This window comes from Hypomesus nipponensis, chromosome 23, assembly GCF_054491055.1.
Source record: "Hypomesus nipponensis isolate SF chromosome 23, ASM5449105v1, whole genome shotgun sequence".
NCBI lineage: Eukaryota > Metazoa > Chordata > Actinopteri > Osmeriformes > Osmeridae > Hypomesus > Hypomesus nipponensis.
This window is the reverse complement of record NC_140383.1, coordinates 13,638,333-13,654,900: the sequence shown is the minus strand read 5'-3', so window position 1 is coordinate 13,654,900 and position 16,568 is coordinate 13,638,333. Positions and strand designations below refer to the sequence as shown.

The 16,568-nt window shown below is 44.8% G+C and overlaps 1 protein-coding gene across 2 annotated transcripts in view; it reads left to right on the top strand.

Annotated features, from left to right (window-relative positions):
• The window catches only part of thsd7ba (thrombospondin, type I, domain containing 7Ba), a 385,664-nt gene that overhangs the window by 246,824 nt on the left and 122,272 nt on the right, over nt 1-16,568 (top strand). For both annotated transcript variants that reach the window (XM_084689263.1, XM_084689262.1), the window contains exons 14-15: nt 4,683-4,973; nt 5,418-5,596. In XM_084689263.1, coding sequence (XP_084545389.1) covers nt 4,683-4,973; nt 5,418-5,596 — 470 coding nt within the window. The remainder of the gene's footprint in view (nt 1-4,682; nt 4,974-5,417; nt 5,597-16,568) is intronic.

Sequence of the window (16,568 nt, the reverse complement as noted above, 5' to 3'; positions counted from 1 at the left end):
TTCCGTTTACTTTGCAGCTCGGAGTTCTCTTTTGCGTGAGTTTTCATGTGTTTATTTCATGTGTTGCAACAGTACCGTATGTCTTTCCTGCAAACATCACAGCTTGTAGTATTTGTGTCTTTAGCTGTAAAGTAACTCCAGATGGCGCCTCTCTGTCTCTCTGCCATGATAAAGCCAGCAGTGTGCTGCTGACTGAGTAATGTACTGCACGTGCATGCAGAGGCGCAGATGGAATTTTTGAACTGGGGGGGACCAAGCTGTCAGCAAATGATTCCAACTCCATTTGTTATTTTGTGTAATATATATGTACATATATGCAATGTTTATTGCAGCTTCAGTATATATAGGCCTACTGAAGTGCAACACTGAGGTAACAAAAGTGAGAACGATACTGCAATCCCCCGACCCTGTAGGGGGGTCTAGGGGCATGCTCTCCCGGAAGAACATTTCTTAAAATGTAAAGTTAAACGCACCAATCTTGTGCACTTTGAGAGAAAAATTAAGAGGCTATCGATGTAGAATCTGTGCTCTTCTAAACAATATCATGTTATTTTAACCAGCCCCTGATTGGCTGTGAGGTTTAGGCATGAGGTGAGGAGTTTGCATGCATGCAACATATTATTGACATATAGTAGCGATTTCATTTCAATTTCGCAAAACAAAGAAGACATTCTCAATTTTAAAATGAAATATAATGTAAATCATTTGAACCAGACCAGCAATATTTACCTTCATAAGTTCTTCTTCACGTCCTCTGCCTCTGTAGAGCTAGTCACCTGGCTAGAACTAGCTGTTGCTAGTGCCATATTTTCTGATTTTAAATCTCTATCTACGTCCCGTAGTAGCCTATAATTTAATTTAATGTCTTTAGACCACGGCGCACAGGGATGGGTAATGAGCGTTGTTTAAGATCAAAATTACAATGCAACATACAGCAGACATCTTAGATATGAGAGACCCCCTCAGATTTTTGACTTTGTTGCTTTCATGGGAGCCAGTCCTCACTCTATGGGAGCTCGGCTCCCTCTGGCTACCACGTAATTCGAGCACTGATGAAAGGGAGCGAGCCAAACATTACAATTTTAAGCAGTCAAAAGAACGGGCCTACTAACTTCATCTCCATGACAACCAGGAAGACGCCAAGCCTAAAAGCACAAACGCCGGCTCCAAAAATACTTTAAAATAGCATAATACACTTTTTCTTTTCAAGTGTTGTAGTACTTTTGTGTGGCCAACGTTACACACGCTAACATCGCCTAATCAGCTGTGCATTTATAACTGATGCTTGTTGCCTTACGTAGGGGGAGAGTGGTGGGGACGGATCGGGGTCGCTAGGAATCTGGGAGGGACATGTCCCCCCTGTCCCCAGTGCCATCTGCGCACATGCGTGCACGCCGGCAACAAATCACAGCATAGCGGGGGAGGGGCAAAGTGAGCTTGAGCGAAGTAAGAGGAGCGGTGTTTGCACAATCACTATGTAGGAGTTGTGTGCTTAATGTAGAGAAGAGAAATTTAAACTTAAGGATTGATCTTTTCACGCTAGTATCGATCAATACTGATACCAATGTTGGTATCGATACTATAGATCGATCCGCCCACCCCTACTATATTCCAGTGCGGCCTGTACTTTACCCTGTAAAAACACGAAGCTCCCATTCTGGTGGGGTGCGGCTTATAGAAAATGCGGCTTATTTTCCGAAAATACGGTAGGTTGTAATGAGAGCGAGCTACACAATGGCTGTGTAGAGCGCGTGGGGAGGGGGAGGAGAAAGAGAGAGATAGGCCTCTAGAACAAATGGTGGACAGTCAATGGTAACTAAAGCAATGGCGCAACGTAGTAACGACGGGTCCCAGTGCAAGATATTATGACGGCCCCCCACCCTCTAGTGAACATTTTACATTGAAATAGATGGGGAAACACTTTGTTACATTTGACTCCCCTCCTAGGAATAGCCACCCTAGAACCCTGCTAGGCTATTGGCTATCTTAACGTAATAATTTGCTATCCACCTAGTAGTGACCACTATTTACCCAACTTGTATCCTAGTTATACTGCCCGACCATAATGTATGTAGGCTATAACTTGGCTTGAAATGTATATCTATCACAATAGTCGTAGATTATCTGTCTGAGGGCAGCGATACTGATCCCAGCTGAACTGCTTCACTGCTGCTAGCAGGGGGACGTCCCGTGTCGGGGTCATCCGTGGGGGGGTCGTCCGTGGCGGACTTCTTGGGCTGGCGACTAGTTGATGGTCTACTTAAAAAATAATCAAATTTCGGCAGCTTTGCTGCCTTCTCATCTTGTTCTTTTTTCTCTTGCCTTTTCCTGCTTCCACTCTTATGCTTAAAAGGCATTGCTACACGTTCAGTTGTGCTGTGCTCAATGAACTGCGTTGTCGTGACCTTCGAATTGGTGTAACTATAGCGTATTGTATCGTCACATGATCAAATAGAGACTTGACATTGGACAACATACATATTACCCAGCAATCATCATTGCTAGTCACAAAAATACCAAAGAAAATAAGAACTTATTCATTTCATTGAATAGTTTTTTGATAGTTTCTATAGTACATGTAGGATAAGCATATGATTTTGGTATAAATTGCTACTTTTCCCCAAAAAATAATAACAACCATGACTGAGATAAGTTTGCCTTTTTAGGTGTATAAATAGCATGACACCACCATTAGATTATTAACAGCGCATATTTGAACATAAGTATATCCAGGGAGTACAGCGCTGTACTGAGGGAGGGCCCGTCGTGCGACGGTACTTGGAGGGGGGGGGGGCCCGTCAAGTGACGCGTGTATGTCTTTGGACACCCCACGGGCCCAGGTGCAGCCGCACCTGCTGCACCCCCTATATTTACGCCCCTGAACTAAACCTAACGAAAGTCAGGTTAAATCATTTGCAAACTAAATCAAACATAACAAATTAAATCATAACATGCCAATCTTACAAGTAAGAAATGTAGCAAATCGCAGTTACTGTTGTCAGTTTGAAGAAGAAGAGTCAAAGTTTTGTTTGTTGTCGTCAAACGTTTAGAGCAAAGGAATCTTTCCTCAAAGTTCCTGGTGGTCCAGCGAGTTGCTGATTGACAAGGATAGGTCAGAGGTGTTGCAATTCCGGTAAATCCTTACGAAAAAGCAAGGTTTGCTTGTGCCGGTTTCATAATCTAAGCGAAAGGGGGTATCCTTTTGAAGGTGAACTATTTGATTGGTCAGTTATTTCCACTGGGCGTCGTCCTGAGATAAGCGTATAGGTGTGAAATGGCTGGTAAAAAAAAGACAGTTTCAGAAGCTTTCCTGTGCTTTTTTTGGACAGAGCCAAGAAACCGGTCCCCATCTTCCCCGTTTTCCCAGGAACCAGTGCTAACCCGTCCCATGACACCACCAACTGGTAACCATGTGAACCCACTGTAGCAATCCTTTGTATTGAAGAGAATACAATGATTATAGAATCAGTGTATTTGCATCTCCTTTGTCTTCTTAGCTGGATCATCAACAATGTCAGAGGATGGGGTCAATCTCTGTCGGCCGTGTTTGGAAATTGACCCACCAAAGAAAATGAAGAGGTGGTGTCATGGGTCCAGTGTGAATACTGTGAGCGCTGGTTCCACTCCTCCTGTGTGGATTGGGAAGATGAGGAGGATGGGAACTTTTATTGTACATTTTTTACACAAGTTATGTCCAAGCGAAAAGCAATGGTGCAACATCATACCATTAAGATGAGCAGTGGGATCCAGTTCTCCACTGGATCTAACAGTGTGCACACTAAGCAAGGTTAATTTTTATAATTATTTAAATCCGAAGATGTCTGTTATGGCAAGCCGTTTTATCATTTTAACCAATTAATTCTTGATATCCAAAATGCAATTCTTGATATCAAGAATTCAAATTTTGGATATCAAAAATTCAAATTTTGGATATCAAAAATTCAAATTTTGTATATCAAAAATTCAAATTTTGTATATCAAAAATTCATTGGTTAAATGATAAAACGTCTTGCCATAGTCTAGAGTTGATGTGAACGCAATCACCAACGATTTCTCACAATTTCATTAACACTTCTAACATGGAGAGTTTTCTTAAATGCGATTCCCCTTGTGTTTTTTTAAGGAATCGCTTTTGACTGCTATTTCGAGTTCGGAAAGTCTTCTGAAGTTCAGAACAAATCCCAGATGAGAAAACTTTCATGAATGCCAAATGTTTTCCTAAATCCAAATCAGAAGAAATTCTTTCTTAAATTCTTCTTAACTGCGTTCGAGAACGTGGCCCATTGTTCTTTCATAGAGTTCTAGGTAGTGTGGTTTGAACAACCCCACCGGTACTCTACACAACATCACGTCTTTAGAAAATATTAAGAAATGCATGGTCAATATTCCGTGTGAACTCCTTATCATGGGTTCCTCAGGCCTCAGAGAAACATACACAGCTTTCAAAAATACATGTGTCTGATGATGCCACACATTGAAACACATTTCAACTTGTTTTCATTGCATCCACAGCCATTATTTTTTTTCATCTTAGATCCTTGTCTATATAGACATATATTACAAATAATGTAATCCGCCTACAAAAGAGGCTTATTCCTTACAGTGTTTTTACACAGAAATCCAGAGGTCTTTCCTCGGAAAGCGTGTTTTTTTGAGAATGTCTGTGAACTGTCTGTGAACAGGGCAGAGCAAGAAGAAGGGCCGCTGCCTAAGGGCGGAGCTATACCCACTGGTGGAGACGGAGGCTTGTCCCTGTGCCAACTTCCTGTCCAGGCCCTATGGGAACTGGTCATCCTGCATCCTGCCTGAATCCCCAGGACCGAGTGCTATGCTAGGCTGGAGGGGAAAGGGAGAGGGCCTGACCGAGGCCCAGAGGGAGGCCAGAGAGTGTGGCCAGGGCCTGAGGTACAGAGCCCTGCTCTGCCTGGACCAGCAGGAACAAGTGGTCAGCCACACTCTCTGCAGTGACTCAGGTACTGAAGTGTTCGTGCTTGTTTGAGTTCTTTCTCTCTTTATGTCTCTTTCTATAAATATTTATATAAATGTATACTAACATGGACTCCTGCTGCTTGTATTTCATCAGACAGTTTGGTCACTGAGACACTAGATCATTCTAAAAAAGGACACTGTTAAGGTGGTTGCATTTGCCTTATAAAATGGATAAACACACTCCCAAAAACTAACTGCCGAAAAGTTCCCACATGCCGCTGAGTGTACATTGAACACGATCATTAGTCAGAAGGGAGCCCTCCGTCTGCCACGGTGTCACTACAAATGAGACAGAGGTCTCAGCCCGAGTCCAGAGGACTGCCTCCTGACATTATTACTGTGATGGCGTTCTTGATCTCTGTGGCTCTCTCCTCCCCCTCCATGACCCCTCCTCTCCTTGTCTGTGCATTTTTAATCCCCTCTGCCAGGCTATGTGGAGGAGGTCTGCCACATCCCCTGCCCCCTGGACTGCAAGCTCAGTGATTGGTCTGCCTGGACGCCCTGCAGCGCCCCCTGTGGAGGAGGACTGAAGATCAGGTCCAAGTGGCTCCGGGAGAAGGCCTTCAACGGTGGCCGGCCTTGCCCCAAGCTAGACCTGAGGAACCAGGTGAGCAGAAGTGTAGCTCAGGGCCCTCAGCCCTGCTCCTGTTCCATTACCGTTTTGTGGGATTAAGCTAACCATCGTTTCATCTATATGTGTCTTATGGTCTTGGTAGTAACATGATTTGTCTTTATTCCAATCTGAATCCTACAGACCTAGCAAGTTGGATGTTTTTTTTCAGTAACTTATTTAGCGAATAAACCTAATTTGCCAGGGTTGATGTATTGAATACATTTTCGTTCACTTTGGTACCAGTGCAAAACAGTACTGTTCTTAATTAACCACCCAGCCTCGAGAAAACACATTACGGTTTCCTTGTGGAGTCAATGCAAACACAACCTTATCAACCATAAGTATTGTCCTCAGTCCCTCCCTCTATCAGCAAGTCTAAACAGCCACACAGGGATGGATGTGCTAACGAGAATGGAGCGGTGTGATTATTGCATGGTAACCATTCCTAATAGACACCTGTGAGTTGACCCCTGGCTGGAAGGTAAGGCAGAGTGATGTGAAATCATGACCCATGACCTCACTCCTACCGGTCATCACAACCCAATTTCTTCATTGGTACTGTCATTTAGTTAGTCAGATTCAGATATTGAACATTATTAATGTCATCCACACGTTCCCTAGTTTTGAAGGGACTGTCTTATCACAGTGAACAGAATGGAGAGAGTACGATGTCTCTTCATTTGTTTGGTATAGTGTGCATCTAATGTGTGTAGTGTGTCCATCCTGCGTGTCTGCCTCTTTGAGGTGATTCTGTGTTCCAGCAGTCACCTCACATTTCAATGACAGAATTTTATTACCCAGAGATTCCTGGGCCCCATTTAGCCCCTTGGTGTCTGGATGGACCAGATCAATCGCCTGGCATGTCACGTTGGAAAGCTGTCCCTGGTTTCAACACTGCGAGGTGTGGAAGACTAAGAAACAGGACAGATGGGCAGGCTCTGAGTGCCACTGTCAGGTGTGGCCCTTCCTGGTACTTGAGACAGCACATCTCCCACAGGCCGTGGTTAAAAGAGGGAAATTGTATTGTAAATGCCGCTGGGTATGCTTGGATGGGCTTGAAAGGACATTCTGGTTCGTAGAGGTCAGTATGCAGATGAGGCGCAGAGCATGAAAGATATTCCCGGTGTGTGCTGGTGGAGATTTGTGTACAGATGGTCAAGTGTGCACTAACATGCTGTACGTACCCCCTGTTACTTACCACTGCCCTGCAATAACCTTCCCCAGGAAATCAGCACAGCGCCATCTCCCCTTTCAAAAGGGAAGGATGAGTTCTCTGTGATAACTGCATTGGGAATGGCTTGTAAAAATGGAGAGCTTAAATCTGTTCAAGGTTAGATGGGCCGATTTAACAGCATTGCCAATGCCTACTCCATTTTCACTTGGTGAGGAGCCACTAGGTCCCTGGCACCACCTGGTTCAGCTGCTATTGGCTGGCTGTGCAGTACTTCACACTGGGAGAGCTTGCTGTATCATGGACAGAGAGCTTACCTTAATAAACGGCTTTTTTTCTCTGCTTCTCCTGACGGACAATTTGAGGACCTTGATGTGGCGGGGAGTCGGACTGTCCATCCTGGCCGAGGAGACTCTTCTCTCAGCGAAGCGGGTTCTCACCTGTCACCCGAGGTGACCTGTTCTCTGAATGTGTTTGGACGCCAGCTCTCCCTCTAGCAGATGTTTCCCTTCTCCCCTCTGCCAAAAACTGACTGGCTTGACAGAGACAAGATTTATACTGCAGCGCATCTCCTCTCTGCATGCCTGAAAGAGAAAGAGATAAGACGGGGAGAGGAGGGGAAGGGGGGAGTTGAGAGAGGGGTAGAGAGAAAGAAGACGAAGAAAAGGAATGGTAGAGGAAGACAGAGAGGGAGGCGTACAGACAAGGGGGAAGAGAGAGGGCGGAAAGGGAGGGAGTGGTTGAGAGACAGCGAAGATAGAAAGGGAGGGAGGGAAAAAGAAAAGATGGAAAGAGGATAGAGTAGAGAGAGAGGAAATGTAAAGAGAGAGGTTTGAGGAAACAAAGAGGATGTGAGCAAGATAGAGAACAGGAAGGTAGTCTGCTTGTAGAGAGCAAAACTGTGACTCAAACATATATAGAGAGAGGGAAAAAGAGAAAGAAAGAAAAAAGAGACAGAGTGAGAGGGAGACAGAGAGAATGAGACAGTGTCAGACTGGCACCTTGGAAACAGTAAGACAGCACTGTCACAACTGAGTGTGAGCGTGAGCTAGACTGACGGCTCACGTTAGCAGGGCTCCACATAACCCAGTATCATTACATCAGATATTGCTAGGGATAAACCAGGGAGAAAACTTAAGAAATGGTTCCAGGTGTTTTGCAGTCCTACATAACTCTACAATGAAATCTCTGAGTACATTTATTTGTAAATTATAGTGAGAGTGATAAGTACCACAAGAGACTATAAAATGTGGATTCATAACAAATCAAGGACATTAACATATTGAGTATTTTGCTTTCTTTAAATCTTTGTGTAGGACCAGATGGAATGTTTACAGCATCATCATCTTCATACACTTATACTTTTATTGCAAGAGGCATTCAAATGTGGACATAATTTTCAAAAGCTAAGCGATTCAGTGTGGCGCTGAACAAAACGGTACAGTTTCTATGAGTTGTAACAGATCAGGTTGACCCTTGAGTTCCAGTAGCCGGATTCTGATGGATCCGACACACGCTCATGTGTGTTGTGTGTGTGTGCGCATTCATGTTTCTGTGTGTGTGTTTTGTGTATGTGTTTCTCTGGCCTAAAATGTGTAGAGATTTCTTCCTGCTCAACTCCAATGCTCTTATCCACATGGCAGCAAGCAATTAGGGGTCGGGGTTGTGTGTGTCCATGTGTGCACTGCATTGGCAAGTTTTGAGTGCATGTGTGCGTTCATCAAGTCTAATAAACTTCTTCCAAAAGAAAGAAAATGAAATTGCTGGTTTAAAAACCTTAGAAACCCTTTAAAGTGAATTCTTTACTGATACAATGACACTCCTTGGGAAATAGTAGTCTAGTCTAATACACAGAGGGCCTCATGTACATACATTTGCACCGTAGCATTATTAGCGCCATGGGCAACCCGCAGTTTGCGCATGCTGTGATACTTCGTCATATTTACGAAACCTGCAGGTGATTGGGTAAACAGCGCCTTTCTCTGTCTACTATATCGTACATTGCGAGCATTTAAACACGCAATTGAATGGGGCTCCTTCTCTCTTTCTATCATGGATCAGCCACGAAAGTCAAAACAGCTATGACTGTTTGAAATGATCCTGATGCCAATATTTGTAATGTAGCGAGGAGTTTAACAACTGCTGGAATGAAATGTGAACGCTGAGTCACAGATTTGATGTAATATTTGATTTCTTCCAGTAACTATATTGCATGGCTGCTTAATCTGTAACGCGTAATGATTTTGTGTCATAGACTTATATATTAATAGACACAGCTAGATTTTTCTTCCAAGATGGCGTCCCCATTCATTTCTATGAAAAGTGCTCAGTGGCGCTAGCCTGGTCCTTACCAGACTCTCGTACATTTCGTTTGTACAGAGAGTCTGGCCTCGCTCCATTGACAAGCGTTGACTTCTGTTGCGGACTTCCAAGGGCCACAAAGTTCAAGAATAGGCTTAGTCAGAGATCGGATACAAGGCTCACTTTATTTTGCAGAAGGATTGGAATCTCATGCGCTAGGCAGTCTCAGCAGACACAGTCTGGCTGGACCACAATTTCAGCCGATATTTATACAGAGCATAACACGTCATACAGATAATTTTAGGCTGCATGTTGACAATCAGTCGTGGGTAATGATAAACAGATGGGAAGACTGTTTGTTTGGCTCGTTGCTAAGTCCCAAGGGTCAGTTTATCCAGGCGGACAGTTTCTATGTCAACGTGACCTGGCTTCCTGTATCGTACACAACTTAGAGTACTCTTGTTGGGACAGAAAATTCCATTAAAGATAACGTCAATGAGCCCACAGAAGGAAATGTTCTGAGAATGTGTTGCACAGGAAAATGGTTAGCTCCTTGTGCAAGTGGCCGCCTGGCACAGCCTGGTGTCATACCAGGGGCTGTTTACAGCAACTCGTGTCCTAACCCCAATCTAGTGTGCATGTCCTAAATAGAGGGTTTTCGAGACCACAACAGATCACTCCTTATGAGGGTATTATCCTCGCACTACCTCAGAAATCTGTATTTGGGGGACTTCAGAACGTTTAAACATTGAAAGAAAAAATAAAACGTTAACAAAAGAAACAGAAATCCCCCCAAAATTCTTGACTATATGGATATATGGTTTAAGTAGTATGCTAGTGTTTGTCTTTTTTGAACCTGTCCAGATTTAGTGTCGTGTGACAAGATATCCATTTTGCAGTCCTTCTCAAAACTACTACAACAGTTGTACACAAGATCAATGAATCAAATAAACATCAATTTAATTATCAATAAAACAAAAATCAAAGCAATAAACACATTTACGAGCCTAAAAATAATCATTGATTGGGGGTCCACCACCTTGTAGTGGCTCGATTGATTTGTCGAGACCTGGTGTGGTCTGGATACCTTTCAGCCATCCTGACTCTCAGCCCCCTGCCCCTCCTTGGCCCTTCCGGGCACCGGGTACAGGTCAAGACTGGAGACCCTGTTTGAGAGCAGGAAAGAGGTTTGTGGGTCAGCCGACTCCTTTTTTAGGGTCCTCACAGCCGCAATTGGGGAGGCAAAGTGGGTTTTGACACAAGACCGGAAAATGGGCATGCAGCAGCAGACAATGAGTACTAACACTAATAAAGTCAGTAGCACAGCGATTCCTATCTTGACAAAACTTTACCCCCACCTTGCCAAATTTTGTTTTAAAGTTTATTTTTTAAAGTTTTAGTTTTCTTAGTTTCATGTCCTGTATTAGCCTTCACCTCATCTCTCAGTGCTCTTAGGTCAGACAAGGCTTGGGTGAATCTTCCTGTTGGGGCAGTGTTATTTGGTATGAACGTGCAACATACCTGTCCAATCAAAGTGCACAACCCCCCACGCTCAGCCAGCAGCCAATCCAATACCTGCCGATTCTGCCAGGCCATGGCCGAGGTTGCTGACAGATGCTGTCCCAGGGCGGTGAGAGCCTCATCAGTATAGTTAATGAAACGCTGCTAACTATAATACAGGTAATTGATTCCATTCAGTGTTCTTATTTACTGTTATCCATGGTAGGATAGATTCAAATCCGGAGGCCACCTAATTTCTAGCTTTAAAGTCATTGGGCACCCCCCTTGGCTGACCTATTGCGTCGATTGTTACGTCAGATGTAAAGGCACGACGAGCACGCGAGGCCCCCTGAAGTTTGCCTGATGCTTGGGCTAACTTGAAGTGGATCCCATGGGTGACTGCATGTACCCTGGCACATCTCCCTGCCCACCCCACTGGTAAAGTTGGTCCTAACCCCTTTGCATAGTCATACAGCCAAAAAACATTAGCGACTACTCGGGTAGGGACAGGACGGTGGAATTGGACACCTTTCTTTTTCTCCCTTTATCTGTCTGGCTTGTCCATCTATCACCTTGGTACAGACACCACCCACTTACCAGATATAGCTGCAGTCCTCCTCTGGCACTGTGCCTACATCTACGCTGCCCTGCTTCTCATAGCACTCAAATTACTTCTATAAAATCAGAGACACTCCTGTTGGTATTGCTATCTCTTCTTTTAACTGGGGCAACATGCCGTCTAGATATTGACAATTGATTGACAATTGATCTGGATGTCTTCTTTAACTTTCTCTCCCAGATCCCCGTCAACCCCCTGTGTATACTTACGCTGCGATCTCTACCTGTTTTACCGCTGGTAGCCATATCAGAGTTAGAGGGCACAAACGCATCTCTGGTTGCTCGGGAAGAGCCGTGGCCAATCCCCGGTTGGGGGTTCCCCAACACCATAGTGCTTCTAGGCTTAGGAGGACCACACACAACAGAACATTTTTCATTATTAGCTGGAACATTGTTGCTTTGGTTTGAATGTGCAGACATAGTATCAACTGATGTCATTGGATTGGGCCGGGGATTTTTGACGCAGTGGTTCAGGTGAAACCACGTGTTTGATCCCTCAACCTGTACAGCAGTTGCTGTTGCTTTGGGAACCTCGGCTTCAGGCCCCCCTGCTTTCCCTCTGGCACGACCCCTGGATCTGTTTTTACTTTCTCCTGGAATTAGATACAGTCCCAGGAACAGGATACTTATGTGACCAGGGGAGAGTCTTATTTTGTTAGATGATCTTGGTGCATTAGTTTGCACTCTGTCATCATAATGGTGAGTTTTACAGTGCCTTGTGAAGTATTGGCCCCCCTTGAACTTTTTGACCTTTTGCCACATTTCAGACTTCAAACATAAACATATAAAAAACAACAACAAGTGGGACACAATCATGAAGTGGTATGACATTTTTGGGATATTTCAAACTTTTTTAACAAATCAAAAACTGAAAAATTGAGCGTGCAAAATTATTTGGCCCCCTTAACTTGATACTTTGTAGCGCCACCTTTTGCTGCAATTACAGCTGTAAGTCGCTTGGGGTATGTCTCTATCTGTTGTGCACATCGAGAGACTGACATTTTTGCCCATTCCTCCTTGCAAAACAGCTCAAGCTCAGTGAGGTTGGATGGAGAGCGTTTGTGAACAGCAGTTTACAGTTCTTTCCACAGATTCTCGATTGGATTCAGGTCTGGACTTTGACTTGGCCATTCTAACACCTGGATATGTTTATTTGTGAACCATTCCATGGTAGATTTTGCTTTATGTTTTGGATCATTGTCTTGTTGGAAGACAAATCTCCGTCCCAGTCTCAGGTCTTTTGCAGACTCGATCAGGTTTTCTTCCAGAATGGTCCTGTATTTGACTCCATCCATCTTCCCATCAATTTTAACCATCTTCCCTGTCCCTGCTGAAGAAAAGCAGGCCCAAACCATGATGCTGCCACCACCATGTTTGACAATGGGGATGGTGTGTTCAGGGTGATGAGCTGTGTTGCTTTACGCCAAACATAACGTTTTGCATTGTTGCCAAAAAGTTCGATTTTGGATTCATCTGACCAGAGCACCTTCTTCCACATGTTTGGTGTGTCTCCCAGGTGGCTTTTGGCAAACTTTATGTGACACTTTATGGATATCTTTAATAGGGCTGCACGATTGAGGCGAAAATGATAATCACGATTATTTTGATCAATATTGAGATCACGATTAATTATCACGATTATTTGTTGATTATAACCTAATCCAATTGTATTGTCACAATACATTGTACTTGCATAATGGGTGTGTATAAAACTCATAATATATAATCAATAAAAAACAAATACGGCAGGGCTCAGCATTAAGGCTTGTCCGCTTGTCCGGGACAAGTGGATTTTTTTGTAGGGCAAGTGGAAGAGAAATGTACTTGCCCCACTGGACAAGTTAAAACTCACACAAAATAAAATGCCACGTTACTTCATCTTTTGTTCCACTCATTACGTTTTTTTTACCGATTTTATTTAACCGAATTCTGCATGAGCAAAACACAGATCTGTGTTTGCTCGAGTGGCATAGTCCCAAGATCTCTACAGACCTTGCAGCTAATTTAATGCTCAACAATTGAACCGGGGCTTATTACTTGAAAGAGGAATTATTTACTGTGTCGACACAGTTACACTAGGGCTTTGGAAAACTGTGCCAAGCTCAAATAGGCTAATGGCTAGTAGAACATAACATTTCAGAATAATTTCAGTAAATCAAGCAGTGCTGCAAGACCCAGTTAAAAGTTATGCAGCTAGCAAACGTTAGCTAGCATCGCTAACGACATTGGCTAACTCAACTTCGGTAGGCTATCCTCTGTATTTGCAAGCTATATAAACTTATACTGTATCTAAAATAATTATTTAGGGATTAGCGAAGGCAGGTCACATGTAGTTTTTTTTGTTTTCTTTGTTAAGATAGCAGCCTTATGACCGACTTCTATCTGTTGCGGAATTTTCCTCACGTTACTCTGTAACCGTCTACATCTAGAAATTGAGCTGTATGGTGCAGGGAACAACTCTGACTGGCTCATGAAGGCACGTGAACGGACATATTCGACTCCACACAGCGCCGCAGCCGGCTGCAGCCTGCAGATTGGAGAAAGAGTTTACCATAGCCCAATACATAAAATGACAAATTTTCCGACTTAAGGATCCGTTTATAACTCCTCCCCGACAGCAAGCGGCAACTCTCGCTGGTCGTTTCATGCAGCCACAGCCGATGTCGAACGCACCTATTGGTTTACGGAGCGCTAGATTGGCTTTGCAAAAAAAACGTTGATACGGAGCGTTCTATGAACGGAATGACGCATTTTAAATATCGCTCGATCACGCGAATTTGATCGTGGGAAGCCGAAATCATGATTGTGATTAAAATTCGATTAATCGTGCAGCCCTAATCTTTAAGAAATGTCTCTCTTCTTGCCACTCTTCCATAAAGGCCAGATTTGTGCAGTATACGACTGATTGTTGTCCTATGGATAGAGTCTCCCACCTCAGCTGTAGATCTCTGCAGTTCATCCAAAGTGATCATGGGCCTCTTGGCTGCATCTCTGATCAGTCTTCTCCTTGTATGAGCTGAAAGTTTAGAGGGAAGGCCGGGTCTTCGTAGATTTGCAGTGGTCTGATACAACTTCCATTTCAATATTATCACTTGCACAGTGCTCGTTGGGATGTTTGAAGCTTGGGAAATCTTTTTGTATCCAAATCCGGCTTTAAACTTCTCCACAACAGTATCTCGGACCTGCCTGGTGTGTTCCTTGTTCTTCATGATGCTCTCTGCGCTTTAAACGGACCTCTGAGACTATCACACAGCAGGTGCATTTATACGGAGACTTGATTACACAGAGGTGGATTCTATTTATCATCATTAGTCATTTAGGTCAACATTGGATCATTCAGAGATCCTCACTGAACTTCTGGAGAGTATTTGCTGCACTGAAAGTAAAGGGGCCAAATACTTTTGCACGGCCAATTTTTCAGTTTTTGATTTGTTAAAAAAGTTTGAAATATTCAATAAATTTTGTACCACTTCATTATTGTGTCCCACTTGTTGTTGATTTTTTCAAAAAAACATTTTGTTTTATATCTTTATGTTTGAAGCCTGAAAGGTGGCAAAAGGTCAAAAAGTTCAAGGGGGGCCAATACTTTCGCAAGGCACTGTATAGAAACCGGGACGAAGAGATGGGTATATAGCCATAACAGCTTCAAGCTTAATGTGTTTAGTTTAGTCATAGCTTTTGTGAAACTTCATCATGAACAATGTGGGTGTAGTCTATACATCACCAATCCCTACTTTCCTCTGCCACTCACCAGTTGTTCTCCATGCAATGGCAGTGGACACTGGGAGGTGTTAACTCAGAGCCAACAAACATCGTTGATGACATCAATAAACCCTGGTTCTATCAACCTAAACCACCTAGGCATTTTGTTAACAATTACTTTAGTTTCACATTTCAAACGACAAAATTGCTGTCGCATCCACCTCATCTGCCCTTTTGGTTTCACTCACCCCCCTTCTTCCCAGTTGGAACGCAACCAAGAAGGGATTGTTTTTATTCGGCGGTTGAGTTTTATTTTCTGATCCCTTTCTTGGTTTTGGTTTTTCTAGGTTTGAGTGACTGTTCGCCGTTGACCAGGGTGGCTTGATAACTTCGGGCCCCGAGCAGGAAGCTCTCAACCTCAGTCTCAGGCCCAGTTTGAGGGCTGAGAGTTAACCAACGTCATTTGTGTGCTTTGCCTTCAGGACAGCACTGTCCTGTACTGTATCAGGGAAATCAGAGTCTCTCGTCTCGTCTCTCGTCTCGTCATCTGCCGCTTGTCCGGGGATCGGGTCGCGGGGGCAACGACCAAAGCAGGGTGGCCCAGGCTTCCCTCTCCCCGGCCACTTCCACCACCTCTTCCTGGGGGACCCCGAGGCGATCCCAGGCCAGCCGAGTGACATAGTCCCTCCAGCGTGTCCTGGGTCTTCCCCGGGGCCTCTTCCCAGTGGGACGTGCCCGGAACACCTCACCAGGGAGGCGTCCAGGAGGCATCCTAATCAGATGCCCGAGCCACCTCAGCTGGCTCCTCTCGACGCGGAGGAGCAGCGGTTCTACTCTGAGCCCCTCCCGGATGACCGAGCTTCTCACCCTATCTCTAAGGGAGAGCCCGGACACCCTGCGGAGAAAGCTCATTTCGGCCGCTTGTATTCGCGATCTCGTTCTTTCGGTCACTACCCATAGTTCGTGACCATAGGTGAGGGTAGGAACGTAGATCGACTGGTAAATAGAGAGCTTCGCCTTTCGACTCAGCTCCTTCTTCACCACGACGGACCGATGCAGAGCCCGCATCACTGCGGACGCCGCACCGATCCGCCTGTCGACCTCGCGCTCCATTCTTCCCTCACTCGTGAACAAGACCCCGAGATACTTGAACTCCTCCACTTGGTTCAGGATCTCCTCCCCGACCCGGAGATGGCACTCCACCCTTTTCCGGTCGATAACCATGGCCTCAGATTTGGAGGTGCTGATTCGCATCCCAGCCGCTTCACATTCGGTTGCGAACTGCTCCAGTGAGAGCTGAAGGTCACGGCCCGATGAAGCCAACAGGACCACATCATCTGCAAAAAGCAGCGACCCGATCCTGAGGTCACCAAACCGGACCCCCTCAACACCCTGGCTGCGCCTAGAAATCCTGTCCATATAGGTAATGAACAGAATCGGTGACATAGGGCAGCCCTGGCGGAGTCCAACCCTCACCGGAAACAAGTTCGACTTACTACCGGCAATGCGGACCAAACTCTGGCACCGGTCGTACAGGGACCGGACAGCCCCGATCAGGGAATCCGGTACCCCGTACTCTCGGAGCACCCCCCACATGAGCCCCCAAGGGACACGGTCGAACGCCTTTTCCAAATCCACAAAACATGTGTAGACTGGTTGGGCGAACTCCCATGT